This window comes from Botryllus schlosseri, chromosome 12 (genome assembly GCF_051294905.1).
Source record: "Botryllus schlosseri isolate E-star chromosome 12, Bs_hap1, whole genome shotgun sequence".
In the NCBI taxonomy this organism is placed as follows: domain Eukaryota; kingdom Metazoa; phylum Chordata; class Ascidiacea; order Stolidobranchia; family Styelidae; genus Botryllus; species Botryllus schlosseri.
Window position 1 is genome coordinate 1165314 of NC_137247.1, and position 27066 is coordinate 1192379.

Genomic DNA, 27066 nt, shown 5'->3' on the forward strand with positions numbered 1-27066 from the left:
CTAATATCCCCTCCTGAAAATGCCCACAATAGTGCGCAACGATCCAAGCTTGCTGTGTACCGACAGTTGTCATTCTATTATACTTGCAAGAACAAACTATGACCTGATATGAAGTGAACTTGAGTTTTGTTGTATTTCTAATTCAAAACTTCATTCCAATTTTCAGATTATTTTTTGCGAATGTAGTAATTCTAATCTAATTTGGGAAGAAACTGCGTCTAGTTATGATAGTTTGAAAGAGCTGACAACATTCTGGATGTGCGACTCGAGATCTGCTCCCAGTCATTTTCCACACCGCACGCCATTCTTAGTAAATGAAAATTCGCCATACTAATCATCTTGACGCGACGATTTTGTTATCGCGTCGTTAATACATTCATTTTGAACTCTTCCTATCCATAATAATCACCAACAGAATCGAATACTATATCAATATTGTAAGTATAAGCAGTAAGTAGCCTACGTTGCGGTGTGCGTATTGGTCTGTGCATTTCTCGTCTATAGGCCTATCCTGTTCATTAGGGCTGTTCAAAAATAACTTTATGTTCTGGATTCCAGCCATTCGGTCATTAAATTGTCAGGTTACCCTAAAAAACGCCGCACATCAAATTTGGTTAATTCTATCAAGTATAGGGCTTTGCAGATCCAATTAAAATTTTTAATTTAAATAGGAAAATTAAAAAAAAAAAAATCAAATTTTTCTGTCAACCCCGTGAAATTGTTGAGCTGTCTTCAGAGACGATGCAAAACAAATTTGACTTAATTCCAACTAGTAGAAGCGGAGGTATTGGAGTTTTTCGTTGATAATCTTCGGATTATCCACCAATCATGCATTATCCGAGAAATATCAACGGAAAACTCCAATAACTCCGCTGCTACTAGTTCGAATTGAGTCAAATTTGTTTTGCATCGTCTCTGAAGACAGCTCAACAATTTCATGGGGTTGACAGAAAAATTTAAATATTTTTTTAATTTTCCTGTTTGAATTAAAAAATTTAATTGGATCTGCGGAGCCCTATACTTGTTAGAATTGAACCAAATTTGGTGTGCAACGTTTTTTAGGGTAACCTGACAATTTAATAACTGAACAACTGGAATCCAGAAAAATAAGTTATTTTTGAACAGCCCTACTGTTCATACATTTGAATAATAAAAGACTATTGGAAGCACAGAACTTAAGCAAGCTACAATTCAATAATATATCCATATTGATTGACATAAACATGAATATTAGAGTGTCAGATGAAAATATGTGGATTTATTTCGCTATTCAACTGTTCAAATGTTGACGCGAGTCAAAGGCAACGTATTTAATATATACATTTGTGCTGGCTGGTTGGGGATGGCTGTCAGCAAGTGCAAGGTCAGTTTTACTGAAGGTGTCAGGTCGTGAAGTGAATTGCATATCGCAGAATTGACTCTGATGCATTTCACATGTTCGTCTGCGTGAATTCTCATGGCAATTTCATGCAGCGTCCGTCCGTTGTCGCTTTAGTTCTTCGCGCGCCGCTGATATTTTCTTTGTATTAGGCACCAGCACCATCACATAAACAGTGAATATGATCGTGAAAGCCGTCCAAATCAAGAGGCTGTTGGCTCCCCACCAGTTCTGGAAGGAAATACTTAAGTTTTGTTTTGTAATCCACGAAAAGACTCTGTGAGTTACAAAACTTCAATATACAATTGAATAAAGTTTTCATATTGAAATAAACCCTAATCTTTTCGTCTAATCGGCAGCAACTTAGATCTTTTACGATATTGTGGTGTTCAATGGTATAAAAATGAATTAATGAATTAATGAATAACCTGGAAATAGGCGGAGCTGAATGCCACCAACCAGCTGATGAGCCAGAAAATGGCAGATCCGGAGTTAAGCGAAACAGCTCGTGTCTGCAGAGTCGTAACCTCGGAAATAAGAGGAAAGATGGCTATGGTTGTGCAGCCAGCAGACCTGTAAAGATGATACTCAATTCACACGCGCTACCGTCATTAGAGATGGTGAAAGGAGTCAGTGCTGATACTAGATTGAGAGTGTAAAAACATAGTTGTTAGACTTATACAATCAGAGTTGATCAGTAACGAAGTACTTCTACTTTTTTAAAGTACTTGAAGGTAGTTTTTCGCTACTTCTACTTCGTAATATTTTGTGAACTAATTACTTACTTTTCGCTATTTGCAGTTTGTCAAGTAGAAGTAGTTTAATCCACCTAGCAGAAAGATAGCCTGATGAATTTCGTGGCTGTTTTTACGGAGTACCAGCATTTAACTTTCATAAAAGTTGAGAGTAAAACCCAAAATTTCCGTCGCGCTTCGCGCTCAGTGGATATGAAGTGATCCAGTATGATTTCACGAAAAGTATCGATGAATACAATGCGTGGTTCCGTTCACACCGCATAACGTTTGAAACTGATGTTTCGCATTCTAGCATTTACTTATCATATCGTTATCTAGCAGTCCATGGCGTGTCGTAATCTGAAAAAGTGAACTCTGACTTTTTCTAGCTTCAGACCTGTTTTACCATACCACCTTTGAAACTTGTCTGGGCTAAAGTCATGAAATGCATGTTTCGCTTTTAGAAGTAGTATTTATATTTCCCTTTCAATTTCCAGTATCATACTTTGAGTTCTAATTAGTTTCAGTTCTTTTGTCTGGAGAACAAGCAAGTGTAGTAATGCCTATAATTTCCGGAAATAAAGCTACGCATTATGTCATTTTTGCGGTCCACCTTATTTTTTATCAACGTTTACTGATCGCGCAAAGTGTTTACACCGTATCCGATACAACTGTTCCGTACTGCCTTATAATATGGGGAGGGCGCCATACCATGATATATTCTAAAACGGACTGCTCGAGTGAACGGACGATTAGTATCGCATTACCATAGGCCAGTGGTTCTCAACCTTTTTGAACTCACGGCACACTCTGAAAATGAAAAATAGTTCGCGGCACACTAGCACAGTGATTCTGAACTCTTTTGGCTTAAGGCAAAGGCAAACTACAAGAATGCGTGTAGCAGCAACCACAGTCTTACATAAGTGGTCACTGGCGAAGTAGCCTACTTCTACCTTTTCGGAGCACTCAAGAAGCTTACTCCGCTTCAAAGAAAAAATTAAGTTTTCTTTTATCTCTGCGGACATGTCACAAATACGTCTACGAATGGTATCATTTGACATAGCTGGCCTGCTCAGATCTCGTTTAAACTTCAGGCTGAGATTAATTTCATAAGATTGGATTGACAATAAAGTCTGCTCACTGCCTCATTGTCGATGTAATTAACCGTCGCATCGAAGAGTCAATCACGATCGCCATGCATAGGCGTAGAGATGTGTATACATTATACATGGATGCCAAACGCATTTCCATGCAGATCGTGTAATAGCTTCTGTGAGGATAGCAATACCTCAATAGTTTTACTGGCAGCCAGCCGCTGTTCAATTGTAGTTCCAACAAACCGGGATAATAAACGTCAGCGGCGGTGAAATTTGTTAACTGATATAATTTGATCAATTTTACTTCTCAAATTTGTCGCCTGCAACATTACGTTGCGCCCTGAGCCTACGTTTTACCTGCAGTGCTGACACGCTACCTAACAATCGCAATGTGAATGGCTATATGTTGGCAATTTTAATTTGTAAACGTGAACATCACTCCCAAATGACATCATTTCTCGATGGTGGGAATGCCTTCCTAGATGTTGGAGGTTTATATATAGGCCCCTACTTGTCCTCCGATCTACAAAAGCAGTGTCTTACAAAAAGTGGGCCGTGCCATAAGCTGGAACTCAGGAATCAAAATAAGTAATGTCGGTATGGTGTAAAATGGTCATCGATGACGAAGACATGGCAAGAATATGACTACAAATAGAAACAGAAAAAGGTCATCAACCTGCGAAATGTCCCTGTTCTGCCTTCGGTTCTGATGGGGTGACAAGTAAAAGGTGAACACCTTCGGCTACACCTCAACATCACGGTCGAATTGCACGAGTTAAGTTATCATGCACCGTCCTAAATGTTACTATATGAGGGCAAACTAGCGTATCATACCCATTGACGGCGGAGGCCCCAGTTTGATTCATGGCAGTGCATTAGCAAGTTACGAAGCGTCGCAGATTTATGATATTGCCCGACCCAATACGTTGCTGTACTCAGATCGTCTTTACAATAAAAAGCCAGATAAATGCCCAATCCATGACCTAATGGGGGTGTCAGATTGAGATAACGTAACTATGGTCGTCTCGACATCCTTGTATCTGTTCACTGCACCGGATTGTACATCGCGTGTCTTGATAAATTCAAAAGAAAAACTGACAATGACACACTTAAAATTTGGAATTTTGTTATACTTCGACCTAGTTTACCACATTTGCTCGCGGCACACCTGAGCAATTCAATTGGCACACTAGTGTGCCGCGGCACACCGGTTGAGAACCACTGCCATAGGCTATCAATAATAGCATTTTCATCCAATTATGTTGATGAATGCTAATGGTATCGAAAATTGGATACCTGCCGGCGGTATGCATCAATATGCATCAAGCTCTGCATCTTTCGCATAGCTCAATTTGCAGCTTTTGACAATCCACGCGAACGAATTACGATCGTTTTCGCAACTACTTACTTACTTGAGTAGATTAAAAGCCGGTCAATTCTACTTCTACTTCAAGTAGTTTTATGTTGCTTATGGAAGAAGTACTTCTACTCGTACTTGAGTAGATTTTTTATTCGCTACTTCTACTTGAGTAGCCTTCTTGACTACTTTGACCATCTCTGTATACAATATACATGTAGGCCTAAAAACGAAATATTCGCACATGGTGATCAGATCACATAGGTTAAGTTGCGTTCTCAGCTTCTCACCCGAGAAGGAATACTCCTATCCCAAGAGCCGCTAGCCACGACTGATCCGGAGTCAGGGCGACACTGATCACGATCAGAATCTGGCCGAGAATCGTAATGAGACAGCCAGATATCAGTAGCAACCAAGAACCGATCCGAGGAAGAAGAAAAGCCTGAAATGTGACGGCAGGCATCGCGTAATTGTTGAATTAAGAAGATCTATCCTACGAAACTGTGTTTTAGGCAGGGTCCCTTCCAGTTTGTGCAAAATTCAATCACCTATATTGGTGTCAGTATATGAAATAATACTTACCCCCCAAACTTCATAGTTTGCCTGGTGAGTACCAAAAAGATTTATGACTCTTTGCGATCAAGGTATCGCTAAGTTGTATTTGCAATGATGATCTTTATATTTGACAATGACTATATACCTTTTCGTTTTCCATGATGCCTTTTTCTACTTACTTTGTTGTTAATATTTCTTTGTATTTTGTCAGTTAGTTATGCGGGTAACGACTTCTATAGTATGGCGTTCCTGGCCCGGATGGTTTGGCTTTGATGACTGTGTTGTATTGAACATCTTGTATACAACTTGATTTTCCAGAGGGCCTCAGTAAATAAGTACTAGTACTTTTTCGCAGTACTGAAATCGGTTTTACTTCCACTAGGTCCTCAAGTGGTTATGACGTACTTGAAAATCAGCATTTCTATACCCGTACATGAGTTTAAATTCAAGCTGTTATACTTTTACTTCTACTTCAGTACAAACAATTCTGTCCCTATCTATAGGCCTATATGACATTCACCTAATTGCCTTTTGTTCAATATGTTATTGATTAGAATGTTAATTATGGATTTGCTAAATAGGCCTACCTCTCGATTTGCTATTTCTCCGTCTCTCGACATATAGCCGCAATCAGCGGCAAAATATTTCAATCGAATCTAAAATTCGATTATAACAATCAGGTTCTTACTCCGGGCAGCGTAGCGATCACTTGGAACGTAAGCAGACAGAGCACAACTCCACTGGTCGACACGCCATCGAATCCGGCTTCAACGAGCATCGTTTCGCAGTACGTTATAACGCAACTATATCCGCTCAAAGCAAACCCCGCAAGCAGTGACGTCACCGTGAAAAATTGCCTCCTGTTCGTGAGAATGAAGTGGAAATGATAATGATCATTCTGACACGACAGAACTTCCATCTCATGCATTTCACATACAGAGGTATTCAGTATACCGAAGTATGTATCACTATCTTTTTTAGCACCACTTGCCAAGTGGTTATATTTTAAAACTCCTTAGCTGCCATGCTTCAACAGGTTTGTAGGTAAAGTATACAAACTTTTAACAATTTGGATTTTCAAAGGTGGAAAGTAGTTTTAGCGTAAGTTTACCTTGCGTTTATGATGAAAATCGTCATAAAAACACGCGAAATAATACCCGTGTATCATTGACTACATGCATATTTGAAGATTTAAGCAATTTGTAGTGCCAAATAGTCGTTACTCACGAAGATAGATGTTTTAAATGTTGTCGGAAATAGCACCCCTGACTAACTGCAAAAAGCATGCACGCAGCCCTTCGACTAAATCTGAATTTAGAAATTACTTACCTGAGTACTGGATAATTAATACTCTGTTTTAATGATCCCACTTGAAGTAGATTTGAAATGTATTGGGAATCGCCACTTCTAACCGCATAATCGGGCGAGGGTGTTATATTTCAAGTCATGACTTCTTCAAGCGAGTCCAATCATCAGATTTTGAATGTGACATATGCTCAAAAGTCGTCAGTAACAAAGTACTCTTTCCTTTTTCGGAGTACTCAAGTAGGTTTTTCCCACTTGCATTACTTATTCGAGTGGTCATGATTTTACATCTCTCTACTCCTACTCGACAGGCTTCCAATTTTTCGGCAACAATACGCCTGCAATACTTACTCTTTTACTTACCCGGGAATCGCTACTTTAGTAAAAATATATAGCCTACCTTACTTTTACTTCTACTAATTGCACCACCTCCATTTAGACAAAGCTCAATCGAGAGTATAGTGGCCAGTGATGAAAAGTTCCACCTGTATTGAATAATCCCGACCGCTTCTTTCAGCGTGATATCTCTGTAACTCCGATTCGGCGTGATGTCGTAATCTAGAAGCTCTTTTGATTTCGATTCCTCCTCGCCAACCATCTCACGAATCTCCGAGTCGACCGCATCCTGTGAAAACGGCAACATGATTCACGCGAGAAATCACGCCATAGATCAATCATTCTCCATCACCAATCGGCGGCAAGTTTCCTGTCGGTCCACAAAATATATTAGACTTCTATACCCTTTGAGACATATTTTTCTAAGTAATCCGAAATATCGATAACTCCTACAACTTTTAGATATCTCTGCCATGTAGGCTACCCTGCAACTCGTCCAAGACCAGTTATAGGTGGAAAGTTATATGATGAAGACTTTTCAAACAAAATTCATTACATTTCGACAGTACAATTTAGTGGTATTTGGCGGTAAAATGAAGGCCAGCAAACAGCAAAGTCTCATTTCTTCCAAAATACCGGGAAATCACAATCTCTCTAACAAATTTAACAAGTCGCCTTGCAGAACATTCATTAGAGCCACGTACCACAACTAATATCAAAAAGGCAGCGTTAAATGCAGTTTCGACATCGGAAGGTTCAACGGTCAGCAATTTTATTTTAAAATTTTCCCTGTCCGTGAGATTTTTCGGATTTTAGAATACATTGCGGCAGTAGATTCTGTTTAATACCGCTTTTATTAAATTTTTCGCCCGGGTCGCAAGCTATAACATAGCGATATCTGTTTACGAATCTACCAGAAATTCCCAGCTGGGTTGTGTTGCCCAACCGTGCAGCCCCGTGTCGCGGATCTATGTGTTGGTTAATTATCTATGTTCGCACTCATCTTACCTCGCTGCCGTCTCTCAGCTTCCTCATCATCAACCTGAGTAAGGACAGGTTTCCGGATTTCAATACTTGATACGGCGTCTCCGGCACGGATATCAGAATGTACATTAGCGATGGGAGCGCCGGTAACAGAGGAATTAAAGGCCACAGTTGAGGAGTTCCGAAGACCTAGAAAATACGAAAATCCAGTTTGAAATACAGGTTTCAGAGCAGAGTTGGATATCTAGATAATTTAAAGCTTCTCCTAATCTTATTGTAATTATAGTTTCAGGTACACGGTTTCTTCCTAATTGTATTAGAGTTATGGAATTACCGAATTTGAAAATATTTGGTAAGGAAATTGCACTCCGAATTGGAATGAAATACAACTAAAATTCAGTTCAGTTCATATCGAATCCTCGTTCTTTCTCCTGAGCACGAGAATGACATACATCCTGTACAGCAAGCTTCGCTCGTTTCGTACTATACCGTTCTCCTGTAGCATTTACATTAGAACCATATCTATATACATCGATTGGATATAGAATGAAAGCATGGAAGCATTTCACAATTAGACTAGTTTAAACTAGCGACATCACTCGAATTAGTCGAATTATACAACTAGAATGATCACCTAGCCTTCGAAGTCTATTCAGATCATATCTCACCTTTGTCCATCCGAAGAACATTCCAAACAGGGTGCCGACTGCAAGGGCGACGCCAATCAGACTGTTGTAGACTTGCTGCCTTGCTTTCACGCATATTTCGGCCACAATGATCAGAACCAAGACTGAAAACGTAATAATTGGTGGAAGTAGTCATCGGTGATACTCAAGTATAAGTAGATTTCTTCGTAAATGTCTACTCAAGTACATGTAGAATTGTAGAAGTATAGATTTGAAAGTAAGTATGAATTTTAGGCCGAGTTTTGCCTAAAAAAACGAAAACACTACTACCGTGGTTATTTCGTCCAGGTGTCACGCTACTTCAACTCACAAAAGCGATGCAAGCCTATCAAAAACCCATATTTTTACTTTACAAAAGATTGATCGTAAAAACTAAGTTAGATTTGCGTAAAAAACTGTTAAGTATAGCAGTAAAAGTAGAATAAAATTTGATTTCATTCTCATAAGCATGCTATGTAAAATGTCTGGCAGCAAGCTTCGCTCGTCTCGCGCTATACAGTTCTGCTGTAGCATTTTCAGGAAAACTAGAAATTAAATAAGAATTAAAATTATAGCATAAAAACATTCACTAATGTGAATAAACTTAGAATAGGAGCAAATGAAAACTGGCATTCCGCCCTAATAAATCTAATTAGATAGCGAGAATTATCTAGTTGTCCAAGTACGCATGATGTATATCGGCGATGCCTTTTTGTTAAAAAATCCTAAAATGCTTACAGTAATCTCATTGTAATTTAGAAGCATCGAATTGTAGTAGGTAACTATTAAATAAACATGTTACACTAATCGAGAATGTTTGTTTGTTTATTGGCTTGACGTCAGTTATACGGAAGCTTTTAATTGACGATAGAGTCGGACAGTCAGTGTATATCTATGCTTAACACGACATTAGCGCATGTATTTATCAAAGCGGCGCACCGCCCGTAGCCATACGTCTTGCCAGTATTGGTATGTTTCGTGTTACTAGTGTTTGTTTAACCATATCCCTCGCGCAAATCCGACTGTGAACTTAAGAACGACGGGGTTAACATCGACATTACACAATTATGAGAACTGCGACATGAAAATGAATCACAGGCGGAGGTCATCTGCTCGAATCCTACGAAATAGTGGTCCGTAACATGTGCTGAAAAATACATGAGTGCAAAATAGGTGTGTTAACCGGATTTCCACAGCCTTAGAAGAGTGTGCATTTCCACCCATGTACCAGCCCCAATGACGAGTGTGAATATGCACCCATGGCACACGAAATCAGAGCCTATACCTAGGACGTATACCGTGGTACAGATCGAGTACAACATTTTAATCCCAATCATGAATGCATGTAGGAACGTAGGAAGGTATGCAGGCAAGCAAGTAGGATTTATTACCGCGATGTAATTCTGAGTTAGGTTCTCTTTTCGTGTCGCACCCTTTTCAACCCTTTGGGTGTGAGTGCACACTCGTTTCGCTAATATTGTACCATAGCGTAGTCGTAAATCACAGATATTCCAATGGGTGAAACACACCAATTCTTACGGAGATATATTCCAGGGATGCAGTGGGGTCTGTTTACTGGTATCATCTTTCTGGGATGTGTTGGCGTAGGGTCTAGGGCAGGACCACTCAACTATTTTTAGCAGAGGTCCAATTACAAAAGTTGATTGTTTGCTTAGATCCTCTGAAATCACATTAAATAATGAATAATCGATAAGATAACGTAATGGTGGAGCGTCCGACTTCTCGGTCGGTAGGTCCTTGATTCAATCTCCGGCCGGGTCAGGCCAAAGACCTGATTGGTATCACTGGTATCCGTGACTTCCCCACTTGGCTCTCCTGCATTACCGCGATAGTATAGAAGGGTGGTGCAAGACTTAGAAAGCCGTACAAGCACTGTTCAGTCTAAGCTGTGCGCGTGCGCAATTTCGCAGTGCTGACACGGTCTCTACGCACAGAAAATTTTAGCGGCTCACAAGAACGCCAATCTGGACACCTTTTTTTACTCGTTGCGCACTGTTGTCTAAGGGACCACGCAGTGAGTTGGTGAGGGCGCGCAGACTCGTGAAACATTAGAGGGAATATTGCTTACAAGACTATTTCTGTACCTTCCTTGTTCAGTGGCAGTTGCTCATCATGCACTCATGGTATGCGTAAGCAAATGCATAGCCCGTCTGTATATACCACGAGTCAAAGATTCAGTTTTATGCCGGTACGCACATCAGAAAAGGTTGTCAACTAGATAATTCCTATAGTCTCATTGGACTAATTAGAGCGAAATGCCAGGAAAATAATTGTAATCCAATTTGGGAAATGTTCCTATTCCGTAATTTGAATTTTAATATGTCTAGTTTTCCTGAAAATGTTACAGGAGAACTTAATGGTGCGAAGCGAGTCAGGCTCGATGTACAAATATTTGTCATTCTCGAGCTTAGGGGAATGAAATCTGATCTGACACGAAATGAATTTGATTTTTTAAATTTCTTTCTAATACTGCATCCGATTTAATTCTCTAGTTTTTGAGAATTGGGTAACTCTAATTCTGATTTAGTTTGAAAAATAAAAATGTGTAGCTATGATTCTAATTCCAATATGACACGGAAAAGCTGAAAATTTCCTGTACTGTTGAATGAAACGAAAACTACTCACCAAAAGACATTCCACTCCCAATTCCAGTGATAAACCTCCCGATGATGATAGGCTCGTACGCTCTAGTGAGGCCCGCAGTGGTACAAGTAATGGCTCCCCCGATCACGTTGATATAATGAGCGGCGAGGAGGCATTTCTTTCTCGTGAGGCAGGACAGGAAAGCCTTCACCAAAAAGCAGCCGAAAAAAGCCCCGATCAAGAAAATTCGGACGGTCAAGGATCGGAGGGAGTTCCATTGCTGTGTGGACATGGGAATTCCACGTCGGTCCTGCAAGATTATTTGCAATCAAAGCAGGATTCGTCATCAGACTAGGAAAACTAATTTATTCTCGGTTTCTAATTAGATTTTAGGACGAAATACCGGTACTTCAAGTCTAATTTAATCTGTGAAATGTTTCTAGGCTCTCATTTTAATTATAGTCTAATTTCTGGTTTTCCTGAAAATTTTACAGGACAATTGTATTGTGCCAAAAGAGCCAAGCTTGGTTTACATAGATTTGTTGTTCTCGTGCTAATGAGAATGAACTCTGGCTTGATATGACCTGAATTTGATTTGAATTTCATAGTACTTTCGAATTCAGGATATACAATTCTAGTATAATTTGGAGAAAACTGTACAGTATAATTTTAATTCTAACCTAATTTGAAAAAGCAGAAACTTTTTGAGTTGTCCAAACCTATTCATGGCGGCAACCAAAGCGCACGAAGCTAGAATTATTGCCAGGCATCCAACTTATGGGTATTGGCAACGTCACGAATCTCCACACGAGCATATCCGAGAAATTCTCACCATGTAGGATTCGTTGTACATTTCCCGCATGACCGGAGTCGCCATATTCAAGCACACCATTCCGTAACTTATCATCGGAACCGAGGAAAAGATCGTGAAGAGGAGGAGGCGTACGCAACATGCCGAGTTCGAGGTCTAGAATGAAGAGGAAGTCTAAGACGTGCTTCCCTCCATCTCAGTCGATTCAGCATCAGTATCAGTTTATTATTAATTGTATTATTTCAAACCACCACAAAACTACCATACAATAAAAAGATAGGTAGGTGTCGAAACGACTTGGAGTAGTGTTTAAAATCAGACAAACACCTGGGCCTAGGCGATGTAAACAAATTGCATGCACACTGAATGGAAAGAAATTAGGGATAAGATGAAACGACTATACCGATGAAAATGAATGACGCATGTATCGATGCAGGCGAGGTTGACACATCAGGCCGAGGTCTGGTAACCTTGAAGGCTGACTACTGACCAGCAGACATGGGGTAATCGTGATTAGTAATCGTAATCGATTACGACGATTACAGCATTTTCAAGTAATCGTAATCGCAATCGATTACATTCGAAAAAATTCCGAAGTAATCGTAATCGTAATCGACTACTTCCCATATCTAATCGATTTCTCTGTGAAAGAGCGATTACTTTTCAGTTGTTCAAGGACTATGATATAAACTGAACATTCGTGAACAAGCGTAAGATGTTATACCAGGTTCGTGACAGCACAAACGCCTAATTTTCAAACGCCACTGCTCATTATTACGTCAGAAGCAGCCTATCAGCTTTGCGCGTCCTTGTGTAAGAAGTATCCACAGTAAATAGATATTCGATGTACCTACGTCGTCCATTAGTCTGATTGTAAGAACACCCGCCGTGCTGTATATCAGGTTATCAACGCGTTCCACACGCCACTACCTCGCAGCAGTATAATTTATCTCCGCTCTGCCTATAGTTTAAAATGGTAACTTATGTGTTGATGTTTGGTTATGCTAATGCTTAGTTAAACGCAGTTTGACCGTTGCTGCTTGGCGAGCAGTAGGCCTAACCAGTAGCCTACGTACGTACACCGGACAAAGATTTGAAATTTTGTACTCGTCAAATAAAACATTGTGGTTTCCACGACGAAGCAGTAAAAATCAACAGCTGGTGATATATATATCATAAGCGAGCCGTTTTGCCATTTCCCGTAACGGCAGCTTGCAGTACAATATCTGTATTAAGTTGAAGGCAGAATTTTATTTTCGCTTCGTCTTATTCTCATATGACTCTACTTGAAACGGCTGCCTATCGTTATTTCATAATTCTTTATTCAACATTGGGACCTGCCGCCATGGACATGGTATAAGTAATGGTAATGGTATAAGACATGGTAATGGTATATCATGTCAGCGTGGGTTGTAGCTGGTATCAGGGCCTAAACAGCAATTCGTCTCCCAGTCCAAACGTTGGTCTTTGGCCCCCGTATAGGGTGGTAATCTCAAGTTGAAGACTGAATTTCGTCAAGAAATTTAGTAATTGCAATATATTGCTATCAATTTTTAATCCTCTCTCAGCCCGTGATGGTCAGATATAGGCTACCTGTAGAGTTTATTTGTATGTTTGTCGACTACCACAGACATTTACACCAGGCCGATTTCATGCATTTTCAACTCCGTATCTGCCGACTTGTAGCACGGTTCACTTCTAAGCTTTTTGTAAGGCACCGCTTACGTGAATGAGGCGGCGAGAAGAAGACCTCGACCTCGTTCAGACTCGAACCCGCAATCCATTGGTGTTGCAGCCGTAGATTATACCACTGCGCTATCTCGCCACACAATTACTTACCTGTAGAGCGGGGACAACTTAATTCATAATTATGACCTCTGGTTTCTTGTTATTATAATTACCTTAGTGTATGTTCTTAATTCGTGACCTCCGGTTTGTTATATATTCAAAGGATATTGTAGTGGCTCAAACGTAGCAGACTAAAAGAAAAACTTTCGTGAGACGCATAAACAAATTGTCATGTCTTTATATCTGACTGCATGTCTAGCAACTCAAGTTGTAAATTACTAGGGTCAGCGGCCGCATTAACTACAATAGGACTTGAAAACATTTTCATCATGGTTAAAAAGCATTAATTCAATCCGGCCGTTGAACTTAAAGGGGCACTGCGCTCTAAAAATGATGTGGTCTCAAATTGAAGGTAAAAACGAACAAAATTTTTTGGCCGCGGCCATTTCCTACAGAACGCCACCGTAATGGAGCTGCAATTTATTGAAATTTCTACAAGACCAGCTGCCGCGGCTGCTTAACCCGTTACATGGCACAATATCTTCACCGTCACACTTGCTCGACGCGATTAGGCAGTCACGCAGAGAACGAATTTTAGATAGTTGTCAGCCGATGTTATGAAGGAAATGTGTCTAAGTTTCGTTCTCTGCGTGACTGCCTTATCGCGTCGAGCAAGTGCGACGATGAAGACATTGTGCCATGCAACGGGTTAAGCAGCCGCGGCAGCTGGTCTTGTAGAAATTTCAATAAATTGCAGCTCCATTACGGTGGCGTTCTGAAGGAAATGGCTGCGGCCAAAAATTTTTGTTCGTTTTTACCTTCAATTTGAGACCACATCATTTTTAGAGCGCAGTGCCCCTTTAACAATCAAGTCAAATAATCCATTGGTTTGCTGGTCAGATAGCGTTGTAAAACGTGTTGTAACACCGCCTGCACTTAATTTAGTCTGGTGATGAGCAGACTTAAATTTGATTGCCGATCCAGACGCATTTGAGTGTGAGCATACTTTTTGAGTTGAGTAACGAAATCGTTGCTGAGTAGAGAATCGCTACTCGACACCAAAGGAATTGGTCTTCACCATAAATTATAAACTCCAGATTCCAAGCAAAGCAAGTGACATTTTTGAATATCATTTTTTGTTATAGATTGATTTTTTAACATTTTTGTTGGATTTTCCAGCGTCAAGGGGAGCCGCAAGTTGGCTAGCTGAGAGCCACATGCGGCTCTCGGGCCCGTGGTTGGCAATCATTGATCTAGAGAGGATTTTCAAGTTAATTAGATCTCTCGAAAATACTCTATAACTTATGTTGGTTTACGAAATAATTTTTTAGTCCCCTTCGAGCTCGCTCTCCACCCTATTGGGAAATTTGGGATGTGGCAGTTATTGCTCTGGCAAGAATGCAAATCGTTGGGCGCGATAAATTGACCTCTATGAAAATGGGCAATGGATACATTATGACGTAACAATAAAATGACGCATCTTTTATAAAGGGAGTTTGTTATCTCATTGGCCCTTTTCAGGGCAATCCATATATTGTCTTCCAACATAGCTTCTATGATGCAAAATAAATGTAATCGTGAGTAATCGTGATTACTTTTCCAATGTAATCGTAATCATAATCGACTACTTCCTGATTTTGCTGTAATCGTAATCGTAATCGTAATCGCGTCATTCAGAAGTAATCGTAATCGCAATCGATTACATTCATGAAGTAATCACCCCATGTCTGCTGACCAGTATATTCACTGGAAAATGCGTCCACTTTTCGCATTTTGTCGCGCATACGTAGAAAAATAAGTAGTTTTGCATTGAAATCTTGCAAGTAGATGTGGGAGGTGATATTAAGCATTCCAGAAATCGGCAATAAAAAATTCAAATTGAAAAAATATCAGTAAGAAGTTGAAGGGATGCCTCTACTCAATTACAGGTAGAAGAAGCGATAGAGTCATGCTTTTTTGCCGTTCTGCAAACGTTGCGTCGTTCTTCCCACGTAACCACAATCGCAGGGGCACTTGTATTCATAGACTATGGGCTACATTGATTGGTGGCAACAATATAATTTTACCCTTTCAAAACACCACAAGATTTTGATAAAATGAAAAGATAGTCAGGTGCCGAAACGACTTGCATTTTCCCACTACCGCACATCCAACTTGGACAACTATAGATAATTCTAGCTGTCTAATTAAACTAACTTGAGCGAAATGCCAGTAATCTCATAATTCTAATCAAATTTGTTAAATGTTCTATGCTCTAATTTTATTGCTTATCCAATTTCTGATTTTGCTGTAAATTAGGACACTATTTCAAAATTTTCAGACTTGCAAAACCGGAAGAAAATCTTGGAAAAATCGTAAATTTTTCCCACTTCGTGGTCGGTTGACTAAAAAATAGGTCTGACTCAGCTCCAGAAATACAGTTTTTCTCTCACTTTATCCGTTGGTTGACTAAAAAACGGTCAATTTCCGGCTCCGGCCCAGCTCCCGAAATACCCGCCGAAGCGTGACTTCAGTGATGATTTACTGTATCTAAGTCGAATTGTGCCATATATTTAACCAAGATTGTCAAAAAAGAGGACACTTGGACGTCTTCCGAGGACACTTTAAAGAAAAGTCAAAAACAGGACAGATCTTCTTGAAAGAGGACGTATGGTAACCCTATGTAAATGCTGCAGGAAAACTGTATAGTAAGAAACGATCCAGGCTTGCTGTACACTGTACAGATATTTGCTATTCTCACGCGTATGGGAAGGAACTATGATTTGATGTGAACTGAAATTATTTCAATGTTCAAATCTTCGCAACTTCAGAATTTCTAATTTCAAGGTAATCTGAAAAAAACTGTGTAGCTAACATTCTAATTCTAATCTAATTTGTAAAAGGTGAAAATGTCCAAGTCTGCCGCACATATCGCAGATTTCAATTCGTCAAATAGTAATCGTCCTACCTCGTTCGGTTTAGTTTTTTCTTCGGACATTTTTCCAACTCTGCTTCCGGCAGCTAAATCATTAAATTCTGAGTTTTCGAAACGGCGTTCGATCAAAAGTACGTGCCTCTCTCTATTAGGAGAGAAAGTTCATCGAAGATCTCCGACGACGTATCGAAAGTATGTGTATGTAATGTATAGGAAACCGGCTGACATAATTTCGTTTCGATTCGGTAGAGATGATTCACGTGAATAAATGGTAAGCCTATACAGTGGACTCCGTTTAATTCGGACACTTTGGTTCCGCTTACATGCCGAATTAAGCCGATAAACGGCTCTGTCCAAATTGAGCGGTAAATCAACAATTCGACAGCAGTTATTTTCCTCAGAAAGACCCCGTAAACGATTTTCCCGGGGTCCTATTGCGCTTTATCAATCTCAGTGGTATCGAGGCGACACGACATCGCTTCGACTTTCCGGCACGTTATACTCCACTGTTAACACATTCTCGACGTGATCAAGCAAGTAATGAATCTTAAATAATTGTCAGCATATATTAAGAAGAAAGTATGTCTTACGAACCACGACGGTATATGTCGCCTTTAATGGGAATACGGTAGCCAAAGGTACATTAAGCGACCTCCATATTCAGGTGCACTTCAGACTATGAACCCAAACGCCTAATCGGCGCAGTATCGTATGATGGATGATAATCCGCATGTACTGAATAGTGTCGATAGCTTCTTTCCGCGTGATGTCGCTGTAACTACTATTCAGCAGGACTGCAAGTGCATATGTGCATTGTGCAATGTGCAATGTGCAATTGTGCATACATAGTCTATCTCTAAACCTAAAGCAGGGCTACGCAACTATTTTATCTAGGGTGCAGTTTCAAGAGTTTAAAATTTGCTCAGGTCTTCTACTCTGATCAAATGATGTACAGTCATACAAATGCAATACGGAATAACAATACTAAGTCCGTTAAAGCCATATTAGTACAAGCAATAAGAGAAATGTAACGCAGCGATGACGATGAGCGCCTACCGTCCTGGCGGCTCGGGTTCGATTCCGCGTCTGAGGTTATCCTTGGCTCTTTTCCCCGCGTTGATGTTCTTACGGCGTCAAAAAAAGCAGAAAAAGACGCAATGAAAGAGCGCTCTCACAAAGAATGGAAAGAGCAAGAAAGAGACGCGGATTAGAGACTAGCATCCAAAAAGGAACTGTGACATCGGGCACTATAGGCCGAGGTGGATGCCAGTTTAAGAGACCGCAACTGCTGCAAAAACGCAACTGGTCGTTTGGCATCATCCTCTCTGTTAATTACATCGCATTGTGTCTTATCGCACTGCACATTGTGTGAGTCTTGTTCAGGTGAAAATATAATTATAGTATTGATTGATTGTTAGTCACCACAGCTATATATTAAGTAAATTGCATTGCATATAGGGATGCTTTTGGTTGTCATGGAATGGCAGCAATCTTCTACTCGATATAATAACAGATTTGTAGATATAAATAGAACACTTTTGGAGACTAACGATCTTACGTGGCGGTTGGTCGAAAAGATGTGTCGCTGGATGTTTTGCGAAAAGGAAAATATCCCCAATCAAGCCTTAGACTTGATGTGATAATTTCCAATAATCAAACTTTCGCATTGCTAGTAAATTTCGTGTATCAAAATCAAGTGTCATATCGTTATGTCTCTTTGTTGGCCGCACAATAACACTTGCTTTCAAATGCGTCGCGAACTGAAAAAAGTAGCCTATACTGGTATAAACCATAAATGGCACTATTTACGGCACCAAATATAGACTTGTGTGAAATAGCAACTGCGAAGCCGAAATCAATACTTCTCTCCGATGCGTACTCGATACTGATGTTCTATTAAATTTATGAATATCAGTTGTCGGGTTTTCCATGTAAAGGTAAAGGCACCAACACAAAGGGAACTCCTCTCTGGGAGGGCAATTTGATACAAGCGGAATGATATATCTTCAAGACTGCATGCGGCATACAGGGTGCGTCCGACAGGCTTGAATATCTTGGGCGTTTCCTTGTATAAATAGAAACATTACACTCTACACCCGATTCGAGTCTTCGGTAGGCTTAAGGTTTATTTGCTATATTTATCTCCCGCAAGCTTCGCTGGTGACGTAGTTCTACGTCATATTCATTAGTATAGCAACTCATGCGTTTCGCGCTGGTGGTCGGTTTTCGCGAAGAATTTACCGGGTTGATGATTCTGAATAAAACTTCCTTTCCCTGAAATTGAATCTGCATTGTTCTGAAGCAATCGACAAAACTGAGATTCCTTCTAGGATAGAGTTCTTGTTGACAAATAAAAGTATTGATTTGTGTTCCTCCGTTTCCAGTGTTTTGGAGGATGTCGAAAAATAACTTGTATTTACTCGGATTGAAGCATGAAACTAGCTACATTTTACTGTAAATTCTAGCTCATGTCACACTGAACAACATCCCCATTCAGATTCATAAATCCAAAGTTGATTACGTACATTCTCGGACATGAAGATCATTGCGTGGACGCTCGACAAGCATAACCACGCGTTGATCCCTATTGGCAAAAAGAGGCCAATTGCTTGATTAACAAAGTCAGCTTGACATAATGAGTACTCGAATCTGAATTCAGTATTAATTCTAATGATTCGATAAGAGTATAGGGTGAGATTTATTTTTTTCAGTACTGAAATTATAGTAGTTAATTTAACAACGAAAAATCATACTATTTTCCAAAGTGGAAGACAACATATTATACATGTAGTACAAAGCCATACGCATTGTCCTGCCCTATTGACAAAAGCAGACCGCTTGATTTGATTCGCCATTTGAATCACATACTCGAGAGCTTATTCTCGAAGTCACAGTTATGCCTTTCTTGGTTCGGTCACCGATTTGATTACGACGAAACAACGAGAAGCTGCAGTCACCTCAGCGGGCTTCGAAACGTTATCAAATATTTCTCGCCATTTTCAAGTGTGATTGAAATCTTTAAGTATACTTGCGTGGAGTGATTCCGCCCCCTTGAGCGCAATGACACACGCATATCTTCACCTCGTCAACAACTTATTGAGACTGATTGTGGAGTGTAAAGTAATATGAGACTTTATGAAAGATATCCTAATAAAACCTGGTAGCATATATATATGCTAATGAGTACGTGAGTAATCTAGAGTCGCACAACGATAACCCCAATATACAATTGAATAAGGTCTTGATATTGAAGTAAGCCCGAGTATTCTCGACTGACACTCGTAAGGGATAATCGTCAGCAACTAGTAGAGAATTGAAACGAACATTGCATGTCGAAAATCGCATCACCAAATTTCGCGTGATTGGGAGATGCCGTTCATTCTTTCACTAGTGTGTCTTGGAGTCGACTTTTATCAATATCCGCAAACCTAGTTTGTGTCAACAAGGAGTCCGTGTCCAATCTAAAAATAGTGCATCGGGCGATCTGTTCGCATTGATGATTCCATGCCAGTGTCGTCGTATTTAATGATACGATTATTTTTCCAATTATCTGCCAGTTGCTCGCGATTATGCCTGACGAGTGTCAGCCGAAAATATCCGGGTTTATTTCAATATCAATATATTATTCAATAGTATAATGAAGTTCTGTACGTCCAAGAGTATCTTCAAACATCGATAACCGTAAAAATGCGGTGATATGCGTTTGAGATAAATTCCATCAACAAGAGAAGGGAAGTATATATTTCGGGATTGTATCAGAAACCCAGCCCCTTCCGAATTGGAATGGAGAATGATGATTCGCCTATTGTACCCGTTTCCTGTCTACGTCACACAATCCGTCGTGACTCAATGTTAAAAACGGGCAAGGCGAAGTCGAATATCGGGTTTCACTGTTTACTATTTTGCTTTACACGATTCTTCTTCATTTGGTGATTCCTCCAAACAATCACCGATATATAGTTGGCATTTATTGTCAGTTTTGTAACGCAGTGTTCTGTGGTAATAGCTGTAGGTTTCGGCTCAATGAGTCTAGTATTAATTGCAATAATTCGAGTCGAGTAGTGAAATGCGGCTCTGATTGACCTCTAAATATACGACAAACATATAATAGACGACGCTTGTTGTTTGTTTCTATATAGTTGTAGTCAATTTCTGTATATGAATGCTAAAATGAGGGATATTACTTATGTCTAAAGCCGTCCAAGGCCGCTTCTGAAAACCGGGAAAGAGAGTTCTTGCAGACTATATAGCGTCAATCGCATGAATGAATAGTGAATACCCGTCAGACAAGGATATAACTCGAGCTCTGCTGGTCATATATCGTTTCTGCGAAGAGCAAATATCGACACAATTTTACTAACATCAAAATACCGGCTCATAGTCAAGTATAAATCACAATAAGTCCAACATTACACAGCGCATAATCCCCCGCAAACTCGTGCATGAAGTGCTGGAATGTATATGAAGATTTGAAGAGCTATCACATAATGGCATAATACTATGTTGTGGTAATGATATTCACTTTCAGTATATTTCAAAGCAGAACACTCGCCAATCTGCGTCTATGACTCGAAGTATATTACTTGATTTAGAATCGAATTAGTCAGGTACCCGATTTTGCCCCAGTGAGAGACGATTTTTCCGTGTGGTGAGTTATTCAATCTACTGGAGTTATTGTATACTTCCTTCTCGTAGTGGAAGCTTTGGAACTACACACAAAAAAATCTGGTAGATTTACAAAGAAATTTCTGTAAATTTAACAACGAATTACCGGTCGCAGCCAATAGCAGCGTGTAGCTTGTCATTTTACATTTTGATATGTAATATTACATTAATTTAGCTGCTAAGTCAAGTTACCAGAATTTCTTCGCAAGGTTACTGACAGTTACTCGCTACGGCATTTTAACACGCTATTGGTAAAATTGATTAGCTTCCAAGCCCCAGCAACCAGTGGATACGTGGAAGTGCATGTCACTGATATCATTCTCGTTGCGATTTGACCTGATTCAACCTCGTTCGCGAGACGGATTAGGTCACACGGAACTGGTTGACCCTAGTACTAATTTCGGTATAGTGCATAGTTGGGTGCAAGAAGCAGCTGACAATGTAGTTACACCATAGACATTATATTAAGGCTATGGCTACACAGTCGGTCTCGGCGGTTAGATTTGTTGTAACAGATAGGGCTAATGAGTTACAAAAATCAGTTTAGGATATATAATCTTATTCCTGAAACTAGAAATATCAGCACAGCAGGCTCAGTTGACCATTTCTTAATGGCGGACACGGCGACCTATAATAGGTTACCTTAGGTTGCGCATTGCGGGTTTTTCTGAGATTCGTAGTAAAAACAACCAACAATCAACTGTGACATCACAAATAGCGTCCGGTCAGGTAAGTAAGTAGGGAACCACACGTGGAGCAATAAATATCAATATATACGAAATTAGATGCAAAAGAAAGGGACTATAGGTGTTGATAGATGTTTCTGTATGAAAAACCAACCTGGATTGAACATTATAACGTGGACAGTAAATATTATTGGTGGCATATGTGAGCGGATGAATATCACTTATTTCAAAGTCGTCGGCGTGTCGAGCCGAGTAGCCGACTGGTCGGCCATTAATATTGAGCATTGGGCATGCAAATGCTGACGGTGCGAAGCTTGTGACTTGTGATCGAAGAAAGTAGAGACTTTCGTTGAAGATTCCCAGGACTGATGAATGGGATGCGCATCGTAAAAGGTACAGTAGCCCACTGTATAGTATTAGTTACCGTGAATATCTACGACTGTGCACACCACCCGGATGACTTTGGTTTCATGATTTAAATATTTCAGTCGCCCCATTCTCTATTTTGGGATATTGGTCGACTTGTATAATGACCTGCGACACCACATCATACTCTACCGAGGAGTAGTTGAAACTGTTAGCTTGTTATTGACATTTATCGGGTCATATGTTTTCATCCACTGCTCGATATGTTTGGCTCACATGCCGCATCAAATGAGGCACCTTTTCTTTCAATACATTGATCATTTAAGTCATGAATCTCTGCTATATCATGTCGAATGAGGAGTCGTCAACTCACAATGTACCAGTACCGGTACGTCAAAACTTGTTTTATTTTTGTTAGCCTATTTGTCTTGGTCTTTATAAGTCATGTCTAGGTTAGCAACTTGGCTTAGTATAGCGACTTACGCATGATTTATTTTTAGTGGAACTGCAAGATACTAGTCACACAGAAAGAATGAAGACGAGAAAAAGAAACAATTGGAAGTTTATCCGGCGTTGGAATTAATTCACCTTTCCTTGGGACCACTCGTGCTATATTTGCATGCCTTCTAAACAATAATTATACCTCCAGCAGCAATACTTTTTCATCATGAATCATGAATGAATATACAGTTGTCCTAATGTCGTCTTGAGAGCGTGAAGAAACTTTTGCGGTATTTTGGCATCGCGTTGCTTTGGATAGGTATGGATGTAGGCTGAGACGTGAATTTACCAGCTGGCATGTAATCTGATTTACAAGGACAGCATGTAGGGTTGTAGGTAGGTAAGGTGGTAAAATTAGTCTCGGTGGTAAATGTACAGAAGAAAATGTAGATTGAATATACCAGAGGTGACTGTAACATTACAGTCTGGCATGTAAAGTTAGATTACCGGACGGGTGTAAGTTAAATTTACATTGAGTGACGGTAATGTTATATTACTGCCAAGTGGCTGGCCACCCTGCTTCCAGACATTTCGCGGTAAATCGAGGTAAATTTTTTTTTCAGTGTATATCAGCATCAAAACATGCAGCACAGAGCTGCTCAGTGCACACGTTAGCGGAAGCCACAATTCCGTGAAAATGGTTGGTCAGCAGCGTCATGTCATAAAAGCGCTATGAAATATAGCTATGCTCGAAAAATACCAAATTACCTTTAATAAAGTATCACTGGCGTTATTTTATTTGTGGTCGAATAAAAATTACTCATTGGAACTTTCTTAGTCATTCATACTGTTACTACGTTCTCATGAGTGACATTCGAATAGGAGACTCGGCTCCAAGACTCGATTCGACCTGACTCGATTCCGAATCGAACTACTCAGGTATACACTCGATGTTGCCCAAACCTAGTATTGGCAAATATTGTCTCTCTCTAGCAGAGGTGGTCAGTAACGAAGTACTTCTACTTTTTGAAGTACTTGAAGTAGATTGTGACTACTCACACTACTTCTTAAGTAGTTATGATTTTAGACTACTTCTACTTCTACTTGACAGTTTTCAGTTTTGTAGGCAAAAATAAGCGTAGAATACCTACTTACTTACTTACTTGTGAACCACCGCTCCTACTTCTACTTAAGTAGAAATCCCAGCGATACTTCTACTTCTACTTGAGTAGCGACTGTGACTACTTTGACCACCTCTGCTCTCTAGATATGCTTAAAGTCCGACTTGGATAAATAAAAAAATTCGAGCTTTTCTAAATGAGACTAGAATTAAAATTATAGCTACACATTTTTCTTAAATAGAATAGAATCATTATCCGCAAAAACTTTGAAATTGAATGGAATTGCGAATTAGAAACAAATACAACGGAAACAAATTTTAGTTCGTATCAAATTAGTGGTCATTCTCAAAAGTACGAGATTGGCAAATGTTTGTACACCAAGCTTAGCTCGTTTCGCACTATATAGTTCTCCTGTAGCATTTTCAGGTAAACCCAGAAAGTAGATTGAATTGAAACGAGAGCAAGGAAACATTTGACAAATTATTATAGGCAACTAAAATTATCTAGGTGCCTAAGTCTACTTCAAATCGCTGAATTCGTTGATTCCTGGCTTTTCTCTGGCTATGTAAATTGCAGAAGATGTATAGAGAAGCGTGACTCAGATGGAGCCCGTTACTTTATGCGTTATGACGTCACGAGTAGTCCGATAAAAGAGGTAATCCATGAAATGGGTCTTGGCATATTATGTTCTGTTGTATTTTGTTGCAACTGATTTCTTCAGAAAGATAACATCGCATTCCAAATTTGTTTTGTGTTTTTATTAAGCGGGTAAGTACGCACTCGATAGTTTGCCTGGAAGGTCTTTTACGGCAACAAGTAAGCTCGGCTGTTGTGTTTACAGTGTAACAGTACTAGAAAACTGCTGCGTTGGCCGTACAAGCAGAATATTGAGATCGTTGTTAATGGTTGGGAGAGGTCGCTGGCAGTGATTGTACTAAGTTGTCAGCGGACTTGGACATCTAGATAGGCCCAGCTGTCTAATTATACTAAGGAAATGCAGGTAATGCAATTATAATTTAATTTTTGAAGTGTTACTATGCTCTAATCTAATTTCTGATTTTCCTGTAAATGCTACAGAGAATTATATAGTACGAAATGAATCAACTATGGTGTACAGACATTTGCCATTCTTGTGCTTACGAGAACGATTTTTATTGTATTTCTATTCAATTCGAAATTGAATTCAATTTCGAAGTGTTTGTAAATTCAGCGATTCTAATTTTAATCTAAATTCGGAAAATCTCCAATTTCTAGTTGTCCAACTTTGTATCAGGAAAACGTCTGGCGCATTTCCGCCAAGTTACGTGACAGGAAGGCGAGATTTCTACACAGGTGTTATGCTCGGGTTATTTCTGGTGCTGAACGCAACGATTCGAATAGCCATGTACCATAGTTAGGTATAGATTTCAATAATTCGAGTCAAAGAGTGTAAGTCTGTTTTACGAGTAGTTCCGAGGGTTTCCTGGAGATACAGGACTTCAACGTACATTTGAATAATTTCTTCATATTGAAATAAACCAGAATATTTGTGGCTGAAAGTCGTCAGGGGTAATTGTCAGCAACTAGTAGATGATTGGAATTCGAAACTTTCTTCTCGCCATGGAGAACCTGAAACGGCAATTGCCTTTATCAAAACAACAGAAATACGTACTATGAGGGTAGCGACTTTTTGTGTATCATTATATAATAAGGTATATGGTCAACACATGGTAATATTGATTTGAGTCGTGCAGAATTAGTCTGATCGCGTGAAATATACAATATTAAACTTTGTAATTCATTATTGGGGTATATGATGCCACAATGAATGCTAGTACTCGAATATTCGAATCGAAGCTTAATACTCGTTACGGAATCGAATCAGATACTAGATCTTCCTAGACCTATAGTTATTTACCAATTTTCAGACACAATGAAGTGTTACCATGGAGAATTTTTCTGATAAAACAGCTTGAGTACTTGGAGAGGACAGACGAAATTATTCCGCAAACCTGTTTTTATCGGAGAAATGTAAAGATCGCCTGCAGCCAGACTCGGACATCTCGAAAATGTTCAGCTTTCCAAGTTAGATTAGAATTAGACTTACTGACTTCGCAAAAATTTAGGAAATTGCATTGTTCAGTTCATATCAAACCAAAGCTGATTCTCATAAGCAGGAGAATAGCAAATGTCTGTACATCAAGCTTGAGTCGTTTCACACCATATAGTTCTGGAGCATTTTAAGGAAAAGCATAAATTAGATTGAAATGAAATTGATAGCATGGACACATTTTACAAATTAGCTTAGAATTCAATTACCGACATTTCGCTGTATTCAGTGTAATTTGACAACTAAATAATGCCTGTAAGGCTGTGCCAGCCTGTCCAATACAACATGACGCGTTCGTTTATGAGTCCTTAAGTGATTCCGTTTACCGTGTCATCGCGTCCAAACAGATATGAAATTGTGCCCGTGGAAAGCTCTCATTGGATAGAGGAGTATTGAATATCTTGCTGCATATTTTGACAAATTGAATATTCACACAAATCAGGGCGTCGTGTTGCGAAGGTCAATGATCTCGCATGTACTTAGAGGCGACCGGAGGCTCTGATATTGATATTTAGATGACACTTATCCGGTTCAAGCTCACACCGCTACTGCGCGACCGATATTGGAAGTCGATAGCTTTAGAAAATATGTGGTCATTGGAATGAGAGGTTAGCGAGGTAATACCGACTCGCCACAGACTTGGAAACTGTATAATTCAAGTTGTGTAATTCGGCTATAGTAGAGCGAAATGTAGGTGATCCATAATTTGTGAAATCTTTTCATGCTCAACTTTTTATTTTAATCTAGTTCTTGGCTTTCCTTATAATTATACAGGAGAACTCTACTGTGCGAAACCAGCCAAGCTTAGTGTACAGACATTTGATAGATACGAACTGAACCTGAGTTTCGCTGTATTCCATTTTAATTGGGTATTAAATTGAATTTCCAAGTTTTTGCCGATTCATTAGTTCTAATTCTAATCTAATTTTAAAAAGCCGAAAATTTTCTCGTTGCTTAAAACTATGATTTGCGGTGCATACTCTGTCAGATCAATTATTCACGCGTCTGATTGATTGCGTAACCCATTTAGTCATTAGCCCCGCGAACACATCTCGTTTTCAGATTTGCAATTTGTCTGTTGTCTGCATGGGCGTAGGATATTTTTCAAGATATCAGAGAGAGAGAGAGAGAGAGAGAGATTTATTGAATAAGAAATATAATACAAGGTTT

The 27066-nt window shown here is 39.6% G+C and overlaps 1 protein-coding gene and 1 long non-coding RNA gene across 2 annotated transcripts; one reads left to right on the forward strand and one right to left on the reverse strand.

Annotated features, from left to right (window-relative positions):
- Positions 1-49: 49 nt before the first annotated feature.
- On the reverse strand, positions 50-16718 carry LOC145452015 (solute carrier family 2, facilitated glucose transporter member 7-like). Its single transcript, XM_080330235.1, has 10 exons — positions 16562-16718; positions 11848-11982; positions 11058-11325; positions 8415-8536; positions 7771-7935; positions 6912-7051; positions 5810-5981; positions 4857-5008; positions 1807-1951; positions 50-1609 (listed from the first exon to the last, which is right to left on the reverse strand). The coding sequence occupies exons 1-10, from the start codon at positions 16589-16591 to the stop codon at positions 1466-1468; spliced, it is 1473 nt and encodes a 490-aa protein (XP_080186361.1). The 5' UTR covers positions 16592-16718; the 3' UTR covers positions 50-1465.
- Positions 16719-21882: 5164 nt separating this feature from the next.
- Positions 21883-22968, forward strand: LOC145452643 (uncharacterized). Its single transcript, XR_013919460.1, has 2 exons — positions 21883-22272; positions 22746-22968. It is a non-coding gene; the product is annotated as an uncharacterized LOC145452643 (long non-coding RNA).
- The last annotated feature ends 4098 nt before the right edge of the window (positions 22969-27066 follow it).

What these genes read in the sequence shown, in the direction of transcription:
- LOC145452015 (XM_080330235.1), bottom strand. Translation starts at nt 16,591, where the DNA reads ATGTCCGAAGAAAAAACTAAACCGAACGAG. An exon ending in AAAAAACTAAACCGAACGAG is followed by an intron (nt 11,983 to 16,561) that starts GTAGGACGATTA and finishes TCTTCATTCTAG; the next exon opens with ACCTCGAACTCGGCATGTTG. An exon ending in TGGGAGTGGAATGTCTTTTG is followed by an intron (nt 8,537 to 11,057) that starts GTGAGTAGTTTT and finishes TTACGTTTTCAG; the next exon opens with TCTTGGTTCTGATCATTGTG.